This window comes from Danio rerio, chromosome 15, assembly GCF_052040795.2.
Source record: "Danio rerio strain M-AB ecotype USA chromosome 15, GRCz13ab, whole genome shotgun sequence".
NCBI classification, from domain to species: Eukaryota; Metazoa; Chordata; class Actinopteri; order Cypriniformes; family Danionidae; genus Danio; species Danio rerio.
Window position 1 is genome coordinate 19328225 of NC_141035.1, and position 17150 is coordinate 19345374.

General features: G+C 37.4%; 1 protein-coding gene across 4 annotated transcripts in view; it reads right to left on the reverse strand.

Annotated features, from left to right (window-relative positions):
• caln1 (calneuron 1) overlaps positions 1-17150 on the reverse strand; it is a 174644-nt gene that overhangs the window by 95053 nt on the left and 62441 nt on the right. For all 4 annotated transcript variants that reach the window (XM_087283872.1, XM_087283871.1, XM_087283874.1 and 1 more), the window contains one exon: positions 2726-2869. In XM_087283872.1, coding sequence (XP_087139998.1) covers positions 2726-2869 — 144 coding nt within the window. The remainder of the gene's footprint in view (positions 1-2725; positions 2870-17150) is intronic.

Sequence of the window (17150 nt, forward strand, 5' to 3'; positions counted from 1 at the left end):
GGCAAATCTACAAGCAAATTATACACATATAATTTGAATATATAGATTAACTTCACACTTTAAAGAGTATAAAATCCACTTCAGCTGGGAGTCGGAGTCCGCATAAGTTGAGCCACATCGTTAAAGACGCGCTATCTTTGTGAATAAACTGCCGATTTGAGTTTAAAACAACTACTTTCTCGCCTGAAAAACTCTTAGAACTTTATTTTGTGACAAAGTAAAAGATTATTTTTAAAACCGTGCGGGTTTCCTCCTCCGCCATTAGCGCTTGCTGGTTACGCTGCAATGCATTCTGGGATACCTGAGCTTCGCAAGTTCAAACAAGTCACCTCTTGATGTATCCTTGGCCAAAGGGGCAGAGCAAGTACACATCCGGAATTTCATCTGTACTTGGCAAGATGTGAACTTTGAATTGGAACAGTACTTTGGCGACTGTTGATGGCGTTTCACGAGGACACAAGAACGCAAGTACAGACAAGAACGCATATTGAGAAACAGCCAGAATGTCAAGTTTCTATTTTATGAGCATATGCCAATGAAGCAGAGAAAATATTACTGCTTTATCAATTCATTTCTACCTATACTCTACTCCCTATACAAAATATGTAAGCCCAAAGAACCTGCAGATTAGTTTTGGTGGCTTACGGGAGATGAAATTGAAGCCAACTGAATTGAGAAAAAAAAAACTGTAAAATAAACACTAAAAAGTAGCAGATTCTGCAAATGCCAGTCTTTTGTGTCAAGGGAGCATTGAAGCTCAATTGTGATTGTCAAATCACATTTCTTTAAACAAAAAAATATTCACTTCTTGGAGTGGGTAAAATTAAGGTAACTTCAATGTAAAGGTTACTGTAAGTATTTTAGGAACCTAAAATATTATATACACATATGTACTTTTGTTATATTTTTTAATTCGTTTTACGTTTGTTTTGTTTTTTTAAGGGTGGTCCACTATGATATCATATTTTAAACTTTAGTTAATGTATAATGTAGCTTTGTGAACATAAACAACATCTCTAAATGTAAGATGCTCAAAGTTCAATGCAAATGGAGACATTAGCTTTTACAGAGTTAGCTTAGTGAAGCCTACAGGGAATGAATTTGAGGACTACAAAAAATACATCTGGGTTAATGAGATCACAAGGGCTTCTGGTTCCGTGCATTCACCACGCGCACACACCCTGCACAGTGAAGGGGCATGGCCAGAGGACCTGTAATGTTAAAGCAGTGAAAGCTAAAATGCCATGCAAATGCTGCTATTTACACAGAGCTTGTTGTTTCTCTATTTGGGCTCCCAAAGGACACGACACAGAGAGAAAAGTGCTTACAGTTTCATTAAATTATGTTCCGCAGAATTATAAAAAATATATAGCTAGCATTTGACAAAGGACAGCTTCCAGAATCTTTCCCATTTCAATGCTGGACTTGGTTAAAACTCCTTCAACAGACGAAGCTGTGGATTGTGAGCCACAAGCTGTAGGTTACTATAAGCATGTTTATTTGTTAAAATTGATCAATTACAGGCACAGTTTCTAGTATTAACGGTATGTTGTAACGAGGCATAAACAAGGATGTAACCAACGGGAAATGCTGTTTGGCACAGCTAACAATTTAGCTACAAATTCATATCAGTCAAACTCCTGTAAACAGCCACAGTCTTCAGCGTCTCTCTATGTCTCTTTATGTGCCGGCCCTGCGTACTACATCTCAAATAACAAACTCACAAAAGATATGTGAACGTTTCATATTACTTACACATGCTTATTCTGAATGTATGTGAAAGACATTTGTCAGATTTTATTTTAGAGACCAGGCATGAGGCTCAACTTTGTGCTCTTCATTTTTCTGTCTGATTCAGGCAGCTAATGCTGCTAACAGCTGCTCTGACTGGACTGATTATACAGTGCAAAAGAACACGCTTGTATATGGGAGTGAAGTGGAGCTAGTTTGGGAATCACAGCACATTATGTTAGCTGACCAATCAGAGCCTCCTTAGGACAGGCCTTTCAGAGGAACTAAGAAATATGACAGTCATTTTAATTTTAGCAGAGTAGCTTTATATAATGAAAGTACGATATGTGAAAAAAATAACCTGATTTTCTACAATTGAAGCATGAGCACACATTTGCATCCTTTAAACACAACCCTTAAAGTCTGCACTAAACTAATCATAAGTAATAGCAAAGATATGTATTATATTAAAATAAACAGTTTTTTTAACTCTCTATAAATCAAACAATCTTTCAAAAGGGTTTTGAAGTGTCCAAAAAATTAAGCAGCTTAAAATTTTTTTAACATACTTATACATACAAGTTAATATACATTGTATACATTTTAACTGATATTTCTTGAGCACCAAATCAGAATGAATTCTGAACACTCATGTGACACGAAAGACTGGAGTGATGATGCTGAATATTCAGCTTTCAAAACAAGAATAAATTACATCTAAATAAAGATTTTTTTTGTAATAATAAGTCACATTTTCTTGTATTTTAGATCAAATAAGCAATGGACTTGTTGAGCAAAAAAGTCTTTTCACATTATAAGAGCCCAGCTTCTCAATGCCAAAACACGTAAATAAACATAATAAGTATTGACATTTACATTTAGTGTTAGGGAGAAAGAATTTCATTACTGCAATATAAAACCAATAGAAGTCAATGCCAATTCCCCACCATGACAGCAAACCAATGTGTTTATGTTTATGAGAAGGTGGACTCACCATCCATGTCCAATCTCTGCATGATGATTGCCAGCTCCACTTCACTGGGCATGTACCCTAGAGAGCGCATGGCCATGCCAAGCTCCTGCTTCGAGATGAACCCATTGCCATCCCGATCCAGGACTCTGAACGCCTCCCGGATCTCTGCCAAAACAAACAAGTGTGTGCCTTAACACTTCAGGTGGCTTCCCTGAATAAGAACTGCTTATTCTCCTCTAAGCAATGTTTGCAGAGATTTACCAACTACACCTGCTTTTACACCAGCGGCTTTACTTGACTTTTCTTTTAAATGGCTAAAGGAGAGCTACATATCTTAATTTTAACCAGACACACAAACATGACTTTTTATTTTGATATCTCTCAATCAAAAACTCTGAAAAGCAACTATTTAGTGCCCTACACTAATTTTGGCATCATTGGTAAATATGAGCAAAGAAGGCTCTGAAAACACTCGCTTCAAATGTTATCACTCGATTAAATGGGTGTTATCAGTGGTTATCAGCTGATAGATATGGGCCAGTAATGGACTTCTGCATCTACTAGCAGGCTCAGAAGACCATCATCAGAAAATCATCCATCCACATGACTAATTAGCTACACTATATTATATAGAAGCTATACTAATAGAGACGACTCCATTCCATATCTGTTTTTACATGGGTTGGGTTTAGGGTTGGGGTAGATGTTAATAAAATACAATTAATGGGAAATGTAATAAATGATATAAATAATTTTCTCTAAATTCCGATCGCAATGGTATGTGATTTATAGCTGATTAAGCCTCTCAGCATTTATTTAAATTGTGAACAAAAAACTGCTCTCTTTGACAACATATACTGTAATTTATAATGCTGAAGTTTTATTAAAAACAAATGTCTTTGTTAAATTCATTCATTCATTCATCCATTTTCTTGTCGGCTTAGTCCCTTTATTAATCCGGGGTCGCCACAGCGGAATGGACCGCCAACTTATCCAGCAAGTTTTTTACGCAGCGGATGCCCTTCCAGCCGCAACCCATCTCTGGGAAACATTCACACAAACACACACACACACACACACACACACACACACACACACACACACACACACACACTCATACACTATGGACAATTTAGCCTTCCCTATTCACCTATACCGCATGTCTTTGGACTGTGGAGGAAACCGGAGCACCCGGAGGAAACCCACGCAAACGCAGGGAGAACATGCAAACTCCACACAGAAACGCCAACTGAGCGGAGGCTCGAACCAGCGACCTTCTTGCTGTGAGGTGACAGCACTACCTATTGCTCCACTGCTTCGCCCTTTGTTAAATTCATATGAGATAAATATTTTTGAAGTACTGTATATTCCAATTGAATAGCAGTGGTGGAGAGTAACTATAGTGTAACCTCACTACTGTGAGCAAGTGCATTTTATAAGTATCTGTACTTTATCAAAGTCTTTTTTTATTTTGGGAAACTTTTACTTCACTACATTGCAAAACAAAAAAATGGGCTTTTTACTCCACTACATGTCCTAAGTAGCTGAGTAAAAATCTTCGGTATTTAACTCACTGATTCAAATAATCTGTTCTGAGTGAGTCTCTGGTATTAAACTGACTGATTAAAATGATCTGTTCAGAGTGAATCTCCGGTATTAAACTTACTGATTCAAATGATCTGTTCAGAGTGAGTCTCTGGTATTAAACTCACTGATTCAAATGATCTGTTCAGAGTAAATCTCCGGTATTAAACTCACTGATTCAAATAATCTATTCAGAATGAGTCCCTAGTAATAAACTTAAAGATTCACATAATTTGTTTAGAGCGAGTCTTCAGCAATAAACTTGCTGATTCAAATGATTTGTTTAGAGTGAGTCTCCAGCAATAACTACACCAATTCAAATTATTCATTCAGGGAGTCTCCAGTAATAAACTCACTGATTCAAAATTATCCATTCTGATTCAAATCATTTGTTTAAAAAGTCTCCAGTAATAAACTCACTGGTTCAAATGATCTATTCAGAGGGAGTTATCAGTAAAAAAAAAATATATATAATAATTTACTGAATCAAATGATCTCTTCAGTGTGAGTCTTCAGTAAACAACTCACTAATTCATATGATCTCTTCAGAGTGAGTCTTCAGTAATACACTCACTGATTCAAATTATCAGAGTGAGTCTTCAGTAATAAAAGCACTGATTCAAATTATCCATTGAGAGTGAGTCTTCAGTAAATGACTCACTGATTCAAATTAGCTGTTCAGAGTAACTTCCATAGTATGAAGAACAAATACCATAAAAGTCAATGGTTACAGGATTCAAACATTCTTCAAACTATCTTATTTTGTGTTCCGCAGATGAAAGAAAATCAAATGGGTTCTGAACATGTGAACAGTGAGTAAATTTTCAGTTTTAGGTGAACTATACCTTAAATATTTTACACAAAAGATTAAAAGGTAACACAATGAAGAGATTTGTCCCAGGCTCCTTTACTCATTCATATCTAGGATGCCAGTATTAACGGTTGGCACTGTATCTGCAATGTAGACGAGCTCCGTTAGATGCATATTTTATAAACAATTTTTCTTTGAGGAGGAAACTTGTGTGAGCAAAGGTTCTGTGTTTTAAAATAGAACTTGAGTGTCACATCTCCGAAGAGCACGGCGGTTGCACTGCTGCTCGAGCACACAGCGGTACACTGGGTAATTTACACACTCACGCCATTTGAAGTCAAGCAGCCTGGGAATTAACATGCAGGAAACTAAAGCTTTCTGAGTTTTGATGACACAATGCACTCTTCTCATGCGCCTAAATCAAGACTTATGACTGCACAGCAACACTCATAGTAACAAGTAATGCAACCTAATAAGGGGTCCTGTATTCAGTTACACATTTGATAAGAGAAAATATATTTCAAAGGAAGAATTGCTATATAAAAATTTATTTAAAAAAAAAACTACTGATAAAATATTATTTTTGTAAGTTTTGTCAATCACCAAGTTGAGTCAAGTTTAAAGTTAGTAACTTCAATCGGTGGCCATCTTTGAAACCCCTCTCGGCCAGTATGCTCGGCAATTCTGTCTGAATGGAGAAACATCAAATTCTCCAAAACTGCTAGCAAAGCTTACAATTGTATTTCATATTAGGAATCTCTAATACAATTAAACAACATCTTGGTCGTTAGTTTCATTTCTAAACATCCAAATCACACAAAATCTGCAGAAACTCACATCTAGTCCATGCCCCTGCCTCAGAGAATGGTCAGTCTATATTGATCGATGATTGGCTCCTGTACTAAAAGAGGGACTTTTTTCGTCATATAGCGATCGATGATTGGCTCATGTTCTAATAGGTGGGCTTTATTCGCCATATATCGATCGATGATTGGCTCCTGTACTAGTAGGCCTGATAGACTACTTAAATGAACAGTATAAACAGCACACACACTTACAGACTTTGATGAGTCTTGTTTTTGTACACTATGAAGGGTTTTCTAGTTTTGTCTTTCTATGTTTCCTCAACCCTTGCTTTGTTTGTTGTTTATTGTTTCTTGCTGTTAGCCGCCTGGACCTCTTTGCCTGCGTACCGACTACTCTTTTTGGCTGCCCATTATGAACCCGTTTGCACCTGTTATTGACCATTGCCTGCCTGACTATTGTTGTCAAAAGGGATGCACGATATATTGGCGGCCATATCATTATCGGCCGATAAGTGGTTTTTTAAGATTATCGTTATCGATCCAAAGTCTAAATTAGGCCGATATCTTTAAGATGAATAAATTACGCTATTGTACAGACCTGCCTGCCGCGTTCGCATGGGCAGAACTTGTTTAGACTTGCCCAGTGCACTATAATGAAGCTCTCCTCACACTGATTATTCTTTCATAGTCCGTCCTTTCTTCATGTGGTATTGCTTAGCGTTAATAACTCAGTAAGCAACCATATTTCTTATCATTGTAGATGTGTTTGATTGAGTGGCGTTGTGTATTTTGCTTCAAATCGCCTCAGGAAAAAATATTACATGTGTAAACCTTTCCTGCTCTATCTCTTTGTTGTGTTAGAGATAGCAGGGGAGATTTACCTGTTTCTCTAGGGCTGAAAAATATTAGTTTCGGGATTAACTCCCTTCTCTTTTTGTTGCAGCCGGTGAATGAACAAGGACACATGTAACTTGGCCCAATCATTTATCACTCTCATTGCGAAAAAAACGCTCCTGTTTTCTGTCTCTCCCTCTCCACTTCATACACATATACACACCAAACTGCAGCCCCTGCACACGTGCTAAACAACAACTTGTCGGGCTGTTTATAATCTAATATGATTATTTGTTATTATCAACGCGTTGCTTGCCATGTGATGTTGATGAAAAGATTGTATTCAGTTTGATCGGAATATTCAAATTGATTATAACAAGCGTACGTGAGAGCTGTCACCGCGCGCGCACACACACACACACATCTGACAGTCTTCACAGATCAACGGGGGAGAGCCTAGGTGCTCCGGTCACTAAATCCAGAATATGGGCTCTCAACTCGCAGCACATTCTGTCTTTATATTATGCTCTGTGTTTGTCATAAAGTCATCTGAGCTCAATGATCAGGTGTTGAATCAAAATCTGATTCCGGGGGCAAAAATTATCGGCCTATACATATCGGCTATCGGCCTCCAAGTCTGAAGGATTATCGGTTATCGGTATCGGCCTAAAAATCCATATCGGTGCATCCCTAGTTGTCAATAAAGATGCTGCATTTGGATCCTCAACTTCGTTGTCAGAACCACTTCGTAACAGCTAAACTACTCAGTAAATGTTTTTGTTTTTTTTTCTATTGGCTTATTATGAATAGTGTGATTGATTAGCTATACAATATTATTTTTGTATTGGTAGTAATGATAGTTTTTAAAGTCATCGAATATATAAATCCTAAAATAATTTAAAATTAGTTTGCTTATTCTTGGGGGAGGGGGCATTACTTGCATTTTATAAAGATTTCTAAGGGCAATTTCCAGTTAAATGTGAAACATTATAACGATATATTGATATAAGGATGATGAAACCAATGCTAAATTTCAATATTATTTGTCATTTTTGATCTGACACATTTTTAGAAATTTTTTTTTTTTTAAATGCGATTTTAAAATTAACTTTTAACAAATTTCTTGGTGAAGTTTTGGATGAAATTGTCTTAGTCATGTATTTAATTCCACATTTGCTAAAAATCAATACACATTGTTATCATTCATTAATAATAATATTCACTTTCCTTCAGTTTAGTCCCTTATTTATCTTTTTTTGTATTATTTAATCCAATAAAAGTCATAATCAAGCTAAACAGAAATCGAATTAAGACATATGGAGTATGCCGATTTTAGTCGCATTATTGAAGTGTAGTACAGACATGTAAACACTTCAATCAAACTATTGCCAATGTGTAGGACTTTGTGCCAGGATAGTCTATAAACACACAGCTGTTTGATACTATTAGTCAGTGAAGGATTACAGACACCTGCTTCACGAAATGCTGAGGGTTTTTTTTCCCATACAGCGTGCGGTATCATATCCCATTAAAACAGCAGTCTTCCAGCAGTTCATACTCGCATCCAATATCTCGCTTGTCACAGGGGCATGCATGAAATGTTCCTGAATGAAAGCAAAAGTGCAAAACTGCAGTTAAAATTGACATTAAGCGAATTATGTGCTTTAACAGGCAAAAAAGGATCATGAATGGAATATTTAAAAAGCAACTCATGTAAACAGCTTTATCATATAATTGTCTTATTCAGATTAAAGCAAATAATTCAATTACTGATGTCCATGTAAATGTAGCCATTTATAAAGTAAATAAACAAAAAATAAATAAATAAAATTCAGTTAAAACATAAAAAAAACTATAAAATTAAAAAATTAAAAAATGCTAAAAATCTAATTGTTAATTAATTAATTAAATAATTAATAATCATCAGGGTCACTTGACTTTTTCTGGAATATTTACAGTTATTCCAATCCATATTGATTTCTATGATATTTTTAGTTATTCTTGTACTAAGGAGTTTTCACGCATAATTTCGAGAAGATTACCGGGGCATACTTCCATGATTTCAGGTTTCAATTCTGTGAAATAATAGATTTAATTAACAATCTTTTAGAACACAAAGGTCTCTAATAAGACCAAAAAAATAATCATGAGAGTGGATTACTGCTTAATGGACGACTCAATATCCTCTTGACAAAGGCAATTTTGTGTCCTATAAAAAACCTAATTAGGTAGAAATACCCAAGAAATTACCCTCGATGGACATAATTATATTATCAGTTATCAAACTTTCAACACGAGGACTCGAGAAAAGCAATATCTAGTGAGATATTAAAAGTTTTAGAGCAGAGCATGATTATGATTTTCTTTTTTAAGACATATAGAAATTACCATTTTAGGTTTAGAACTTCAGATCACATTCAACCAAGCAAAGCAGATGCCTATAAGTACTGTAACAATAATCAGTGTCAGGAAGACATAAAAACATACCTGCAAAATTATTTATCAACCATTAAGTGTTTTATACATGCTCTGGAAATTACAGCCACACAAATGGCTTTTAGATCAAGCGTTATGGCCATTTGCGCTGACAGTTATGTTTCAGAGCCAATTAACCAGATCTGTCAGAAGAAAAGGAGGCTCGTAATTGTTATTCCTCGCAGACACTGACAAGCGCTGAAATTTTAGGAGTGCTGCAAGGTGTTTGCACAGTAAAGCCTTTAGATTTGTTTCCGCAAAACGAGGAAAACTCATGAATATATACATAAGTCGTCTGTTGTGGATGTAAAGCCTGTTTTGAACACAACCTTCTGAAAACATTTTGTGCTTTCAATTCTGTCTGTTCATCTGATGTAAACCTGTTCATTTCAAAGATCAACAGTCGTCAAAAATACACACACAAAAATATAGTTTAAAGAATGATGGTAACCAAAGTTGACGGTAGTTACTATTATGTCTTATAACAATGGAAGTCAATGGCCATCTGGTTATTAACATTCTTCATTCATTCATTCATTTTTCTTCAGCTTAGTCCCTTATTTATCAGGCATCGCCACAGCAGAATGAACCTAAAACTATTCTGGCATATGTTATACACAGCAGATGCCCTTCCAACTTGACCAGTCTGGTTTAAGCAGGACATAGCTGGTTTTGGCTGGCCTCCCAAACTAGCTAAGCTGGTCAAGCTGGTTTTAGCTGGTCGTCTCCCAGCCTGACCAGCTAAGACCAACCTGGAAATAGCCAAAACCCCTCAAAACCAGGCTGCCCGACCAGCTAAAACCAGCTAACCAGCCACAACCCAGTACTAGGAAACACCCATATACTCTCACATTCACACACGCACTCATACACTATGGCCAATTTAGCTCATCCAATACACCTGTACAGTCTTTGGACTGTGGGGGAAACCGGAACACATAGAGAAAACCCACTCGAACAAGGGGAGAACATGCAAACTCTACACAGTGCCAGGGCTCGAACCATGCAGCAACCTTCTTGCTGTGAGGTGACAGTGCTAACCACTGAGCCAATGTGCGTCCATTAACATTCTTCAAAATAGCTTATTTTCTGTTTAAAACTGTCATGTATTTTGTATGAGTGTGCTACCTGTACCTGAGTGACGTCATCATGTTGAGTTCAGTTAATAAAAGAATACAGCATGGAACAGCACGGCTACTCTAGTGTCGCCTTATACATCATTTAAAAATGTAAAAAACATAACAAAAACTAGAACTACTAACTACAAAATAAAATAACCAAAATTTTTGGACAACTTTTTTTAAAATAAACCCATATTACTTCAATACCCTGACTTTTACTAAATGTCTGTATTTTTCATTGTTGTTTTAAAAGTGAGTATTTCTACTTTGAATGGCCATAAAGGTCAAATTGTCTACATGCGTTTCAGTGTCCTCTACTATTTTTCCATGCCTTTGAATATGTGTGCCTCTAGCTGTTGCTTAGCAACCTTCTGCTATCAAAAACATAACTTTGTGATAGCACAAACATAAAGTTAATTCAGACATGTCTTTCAACTTTCAAAAACAACATTTTTACTGTGGTGAAAGCTAGTCTCTCCTGTTTGTCAAAGTGAGTTACACACCTTTGCAGGTCACTCATTTACAATAATAGGCTATATTATAACAAATTCATAATGACTACATAAAATATAACATTCAACAGACATTCAAAGCTTAATTCTAAGAATGACAAAGTAGCTTAAAATGCACCAATGCTACTAATTTTTACTAGTAACAAGTTAATTACAGAGGTAAGCATTACTGTTACTACTAGCCATATAGAAATTTGATATATGACAATATATGCAAAGTACATATATGCAATTTATTTCAAAATATTGCCAAAAATTGCTGTTTATTTTTAAACCATTGGAATTACAAATATGTGCATTCATGTTCAAATATATTAGCTGTAATTTTATATACAAGTATTTGAACATGTACTTATTATATATATATATATATATATATATATATATATATATATATATATATATATATATATATATATATATATATATATATATATATATATATATATATATATATATATATATAGTATATATATAATAGTAATATATATAGTAAAATAGGCAGTGGCGCAGTAGGTAGTGCTGTCGCCTCACAGCAAGAAGGTCACTGGGTTGCTGGTTCGAACCTCGGCTCAGTTGGCATTTCTGTGTGGAGTTTGCATGTTCTCCCAGCCTTCGTGTGGGTTTCCTCCGGTGCTCCGGTTTTCCCCACAGTCCAAAGACATGTGTGTCATGTTTACCAGTGAACAAACCACCAGATGTCGCTGGTAAACACTCACTCATGAAACTACAAATCTGCCAGTTAATGGACTTCAACTTCATACATGCTCTTCACCCACACACCTGCTTTCTCATTTAGCTTGATTTACATTCACACCTGAGTACTTTCAGAGACTGATTAACACACACTATTTAAGCCACTCATTCACTCCTTCAGTTTGCCGAGTCTTGTTTATCTGTAAGGTTACATTACAACGCATTATCCTGGTCTTGTTTCTCTGTGTTTTGAACCTAGCCTTGTTCATTTAGTTTTCCTTGTCTGCCGCCTGCCTTTCGACCTCTTGCTTGTTAAATTGACTATGATTCTGGATTGTCCTCACACACCTGTTTGCTCCCATATTGACCACTGCTTGCCTGACTGTGAATAAACCTGCACATTGGATCCTACCTTCTGTTGTGGTGTCACTCCCTGGTGTTACAATGTGGTACAGGTGAATTGTGCAGGCTAAATTGTCTGTAGTGTATGAGTATGTGTGTGAATGTGTGTGTAGATGTTTCCCAGAGATGGGTTGGGGCTGGAAGGGCATCTGCTGTGTAAAAACCTGCTGGATAAGCTGGCGGTTTATTGCGCTGTGGCGATCCCGGATTAATAAAGGGACTAAGCCGACAAGAAAATAAAGGAATGAATAAATATATAGTAAAAAATATTTAAGTAATAAAAAAGAGTTTTTGAATATGATGCCACACGCTTGGCACACCTGTCTTTGGGAATTTTGCCCAACCCTCTTTGCAGTACTTTTCAAGCTCTATCAGGTTGGATGGGAAGCGACGGTGTAGAGATGTTCAATAGGATTTAGTTCTAGGCTCTGGCCGGGCCGCTCAAGGACATTCACCGAGTTGTTGTGAAGCCACTCCATTGATATTTTGGCTGTGTGCTTTGGGTCATAGTCCTGGTGGAAGATGAACCGTCGCCCCAGTCTGAGGTCAAAAGCACTCTGAAGCAGGATTTCATTCATTATGTCTCTGTACATTCATCTTTTCCTCTATCCTGACTAGTCTTCCAGTTCCTACTGATGATGCTTCACTGCTTCACTGTAAGGATGGTATTAGCGTGGTGATGAGCGGTGCCTGATTTTCTCCAAATGTAACTCTTAGCATTCACTCCAAAGAGTTCATTTTTAGTCTCATCAGACCAGAGAATTTTGTTTATTATGGACTGAGATTCCTCCAGGTGCCTTTTGGCAAACTCCAGGCGTGGCTTCTGTCTGGCCACTCTACCATACAGGCCTGATTGGTGGATTGCTGCACAGATTATTGTCCTTCTGTAAGGTTCTCCTCTCTCCACAGATGAACACTGGAGCTCAGACAGAGTGACCATCGGGTTATTGATCACTGCCTTGACTAAGGTCCTTCTCCCCCAATTCACTCAGCTTAGAGGGCTGGTCAGCTCTAGGAAGTGTCCTGGTGGTTCCAAACATCTTTCACTTATGGATGATGGAGGTCACTGTGCTCATTGGAACTTTCAGAGCAGCAGAAATTTTTTTCTGTAACCTTGCCCAGCCTTGTGTCTCGAGACAATTCTGTTTCGGAGGTCTACAAACAATTCCTTTGTCTTCATGCTTTGTTTGTGGTTTGACATAACTGTCAACCCTGGGACCTTATTTAGACAGGTGCCGTTTCAAATCAAGTCCAATTAACTGAATTTACAACAAATTAACTCCAATAACGCTGCTGATACATCTTAAGAATGATCAGTGGAAACAGAATGTACCTGAGCTCAATTCAGAGTTTCAATGCAAAGGCTGTGATTACTTATGTACATGTGATTTTTCAAGTTTTTTATTTATAATAAATTTGAAACAATTTAAAAAAAATCTTTTTTCAAATCATTGTCATTGTCATTGTCTGCTCTCTCTACACCCTGGTCTTCTGAGAGAATGCACTGCTCTGATTGGTCTGTGTGTTGTGATTGGTCTATCACATATCAGAAACCCAACCCTCATTATCAAATCTGAATTTTAGCTCAGCACTTTCCTAAAGCACAATGATACAAAAAGTAACAAGGGCAGCAGTTTTACCACACTAGTTTGAAAACAAGCATATTCTAAGTTACAACACAAACTAAACTCAGGTCCTGGCTACTGCTCAAATATCAAAGTAGATATATGAAGACCATAAGCTATGTTTTGATGCACATTTAAAAAGGTGGATGGAAACAGCTATAGATTGGCAATAGTTTGTTCCAAACCTACAAAGGTTTGTGCAAGTGAGAGAGGAATAACTAACGACTTGTTTCAGGCAGTTCAGGATCAGCTTTTCTTTTAAGAGACAATAACTCCATTAATCATGCACTTTGATATTAGACACTTTGCAGACACAAACAGCTACATGAAAGGCTAAATAAAAAAAAGCATAACAGAGCACTAAAATAGTAAGAACTCCAGTGATGTTCTTGATTAAGGTGTTAGAGAATATTTGCTGACCCCTCCTGATACAATCAATACAACACCAGCAGGCCTTCAAGCAGCTGCACTTCACAGTTTACACTGTTTCACAGCAAAACCAACAAAGTCAATGACTCGTATAGCAGCTTAATATCTGCAGATGCCCAGCGGTGTTAATATGTCATTTAAACATTTATTTTCAGGCCTCTAGGGTTCAACATGTTTCACTTCATGAGCTTCTTTCTGCTGACAAAGGCAGCTTAAATTGATTAGGCTTTGCGTTAGTCTATTGAATTACAATGAAGTGTGTCTGAAGGGACGCGCCGCTTTGATCATCATTTTCATTCAAATTTAGATTTCTGAATTATGATTTAGAGGCTGATTTACACATGAAGACCAAAAACACTTCAGGGTAACACTCTATAACAACCAATCATTAATAAGTTATTCATATAAAAAAAAAGCTTGCTGTATTTGCATTGCTTTTTCTGTTAACTGTGCTCATATTCTCAAAATGAATATAATGGTAAAACCTTTCAAATTTGCCCCAAAAAATCCCAATTACAAACGCATTTCTCAAAATTAAATTATTTAAAAAATAAAACTTTATTATTTAATTATTTATTTATTTATTTATTTTATGTTTTTGTTTTAAAACGCCTAAGTTTTGCTAGGGTTACACTTCCTTCCACACCACCCCAGAGTTTTCGAGCTGATTGGAGCTTTTCCTCAATATTAAGTGCACAAAGTTCAGTCTTGCATCCTGTTCTTCTAAGTTCAAACTTCGCAGTTTTGATATGGAAAACAAACTCCCAACAACACATCGAGTGAATTTTCAAAGGGAACAGTGTAACAGTGTAGGCTACTTTAAAACTTAATTCGTATCATCCTGGCTACATTATTTCACTATCAAAACAATTAAATGAAAACATGATATAAGGATGTGGTGTACGTGGTTACATGAATATATTAAAGGGCACATATGGTGAAAAATCTACTTTTTAAGCTATTTGGACAGACATAAGTGTAGGTATAGTGTATAGACCCTTATATAGGGGTGATATAAACACCCCACAGTCATTATTTTTTCAATTTAACAACATGGACCAATTGGAGCCGTTTTTAGAGCGACCGTAACTTGATGTAGGAGTGCGGTCCCCCCGCCCACCAATATTGATTGACAGGCACGCATCACCATATCCTCAGTTTGTTGTTTCACATCCGCCCTTTTCAGCGTGTGAGTCAAAGCGATATCACTAAAGGAACACCCTTGCTCTATTTTTAGATGTAAGGCTCATTTGGCTCAACACAAGATCAACATTCCCCACATGATTGCTGTAATCGGAATTATTGTTTGTAACTTTAGCTAGGTTTGCAAATGTGTACTTTTCATTGCGTCTACCTTAAAGTTCAGCCGTTTGCATTTTTCACGGTCACAGAAGCTCCCTGTGATCTTAACTAGGTGCCGCTGGAAAGTGCGAGCGTGTTGCCTCACATCGCGTCTTTCCATTGAAAATAAAATAATGAACTTGCCTGCAGGTCGCACACCAGAAGTCAGCTCAGCGCCATGCATTTTAGAATTCTAAACGTAGGTTTCTATCAGAGTACACACAGCGGCGCTTCAAGTCAGCAGCTGTCCGTGGCACCCAGCCACTATTCGGGACACTTCATGTTTCTGCCGCGCCACAGAGCGCCATCTGAATAGTTTCCTTTTAAATAACATGTTAATGTGCATGTCTGGTGCGCAGTGTTGCGGCTCAGAGCGGTGCATCCAGTGCCTTAGTCAAAGTTAATTCAGTGTGCGTGGTTATTAGTCTCGGTGTAAACTCTGCACTTTAAACTAGCACACAGTTGGCTGTAAAACTATACAAAGACACAAATGATTTTGTACTCTCTGCTTGGTCTGTGTCCGAGTTGTACATGTACGGCTAAATGCTGATCCTCTCACTCATGTTGCTTCTCTCTGTCTGCCTGTCTGTTGCCCAACACAGAGTGAGTGAGCTCTTGGCTCGGCCCTCTTGTTACGTTGGGCGGGACTAATTTTCATGTGAAGCAACACACCCCTAAAACAGGGAGCTGTGTACATGCCCCCAAAATAACACTTTTTAACACATTATAATAAAAAAACTGAACTGTGTTTTGAACTGAACCTAAACTGGCACATTTAGAAGAACCATAATATTAATATTAAACCATAAAAGGGGGGTAAACTATGTGCCCTTTAACTTATCTTTGCGCTCAGCCAAAACATGTTACCTGAGAACAAGTAATAGTTTCAAGACCAAAGTCTGGGAATATGTTGTTAGATAGAGACAACACAATTAATTAAATATCACGTTTAACAAATATAGTGCAATTAGATCCAGCGCTAGATCCATGATGAACCATTTAACGTGCACAGCTCTCACCTGGGGTTCAATGCTCAAAGCACCTGCTGACTGCCTGGAGCTCAGACGCATGACAGAGTTAGTATGTGGTCACGTGATGTGCATTTTCAGCAGTGTAGTGTGGACGGAGATCTGATCAAAAACGCTGTGTGAAATGCCAGTGTGGACGTGGATAGTTTTCTAATTTGACATGTACTTGCTAAGTTTCTTACACTAACCCTGACCCCAACCTAACAGTCTATCTACAATCTAATGAGAATAGGTTGGCATGTAGAAGCAATGTAACTTAAATTCAACAAACAGACCATCAAAATAAAGGCCCAATCCCAATTCTAGCCCTTAGCCGTTCCCCTTACCCTTACCCTGTCGTTTTGCGTGTTCAAATTGTCACGGTTGCAGGTTTGTGCGCTTTTCCGGAGTGTCTGTTTGATCACGTTGGTTTGTTTTTGTTCTCCTCGTGTATTTGTTTTGATCACGTGTTATGACGGCACTCAGCTGGCTTGATGAGCTCGCCAGCTGAGGCTCATATTCGGGTCTATATATGGGCCACGTTTTCTGTGTGTCTTTGTCAGTTCGTTATGTGTGCTTATGGTGTGCTGTTCTGTCTGTGTGCGTAGGATCTGAGGACTAATTTCTGGACCCTGTTTCCCGTCTGATTCCTGCCCGATCTCTCCTAGCACTAGCACCATTCATTACTTGATTTTTGTTTGACTTTGTCAATAAATATTATTTTGTTTAACTCGCACTTGGATCCCTCTGAACATTCATTTATTCGTGACACAAGTTAAGGGGTGGGGGTCTCCCAATTCTCC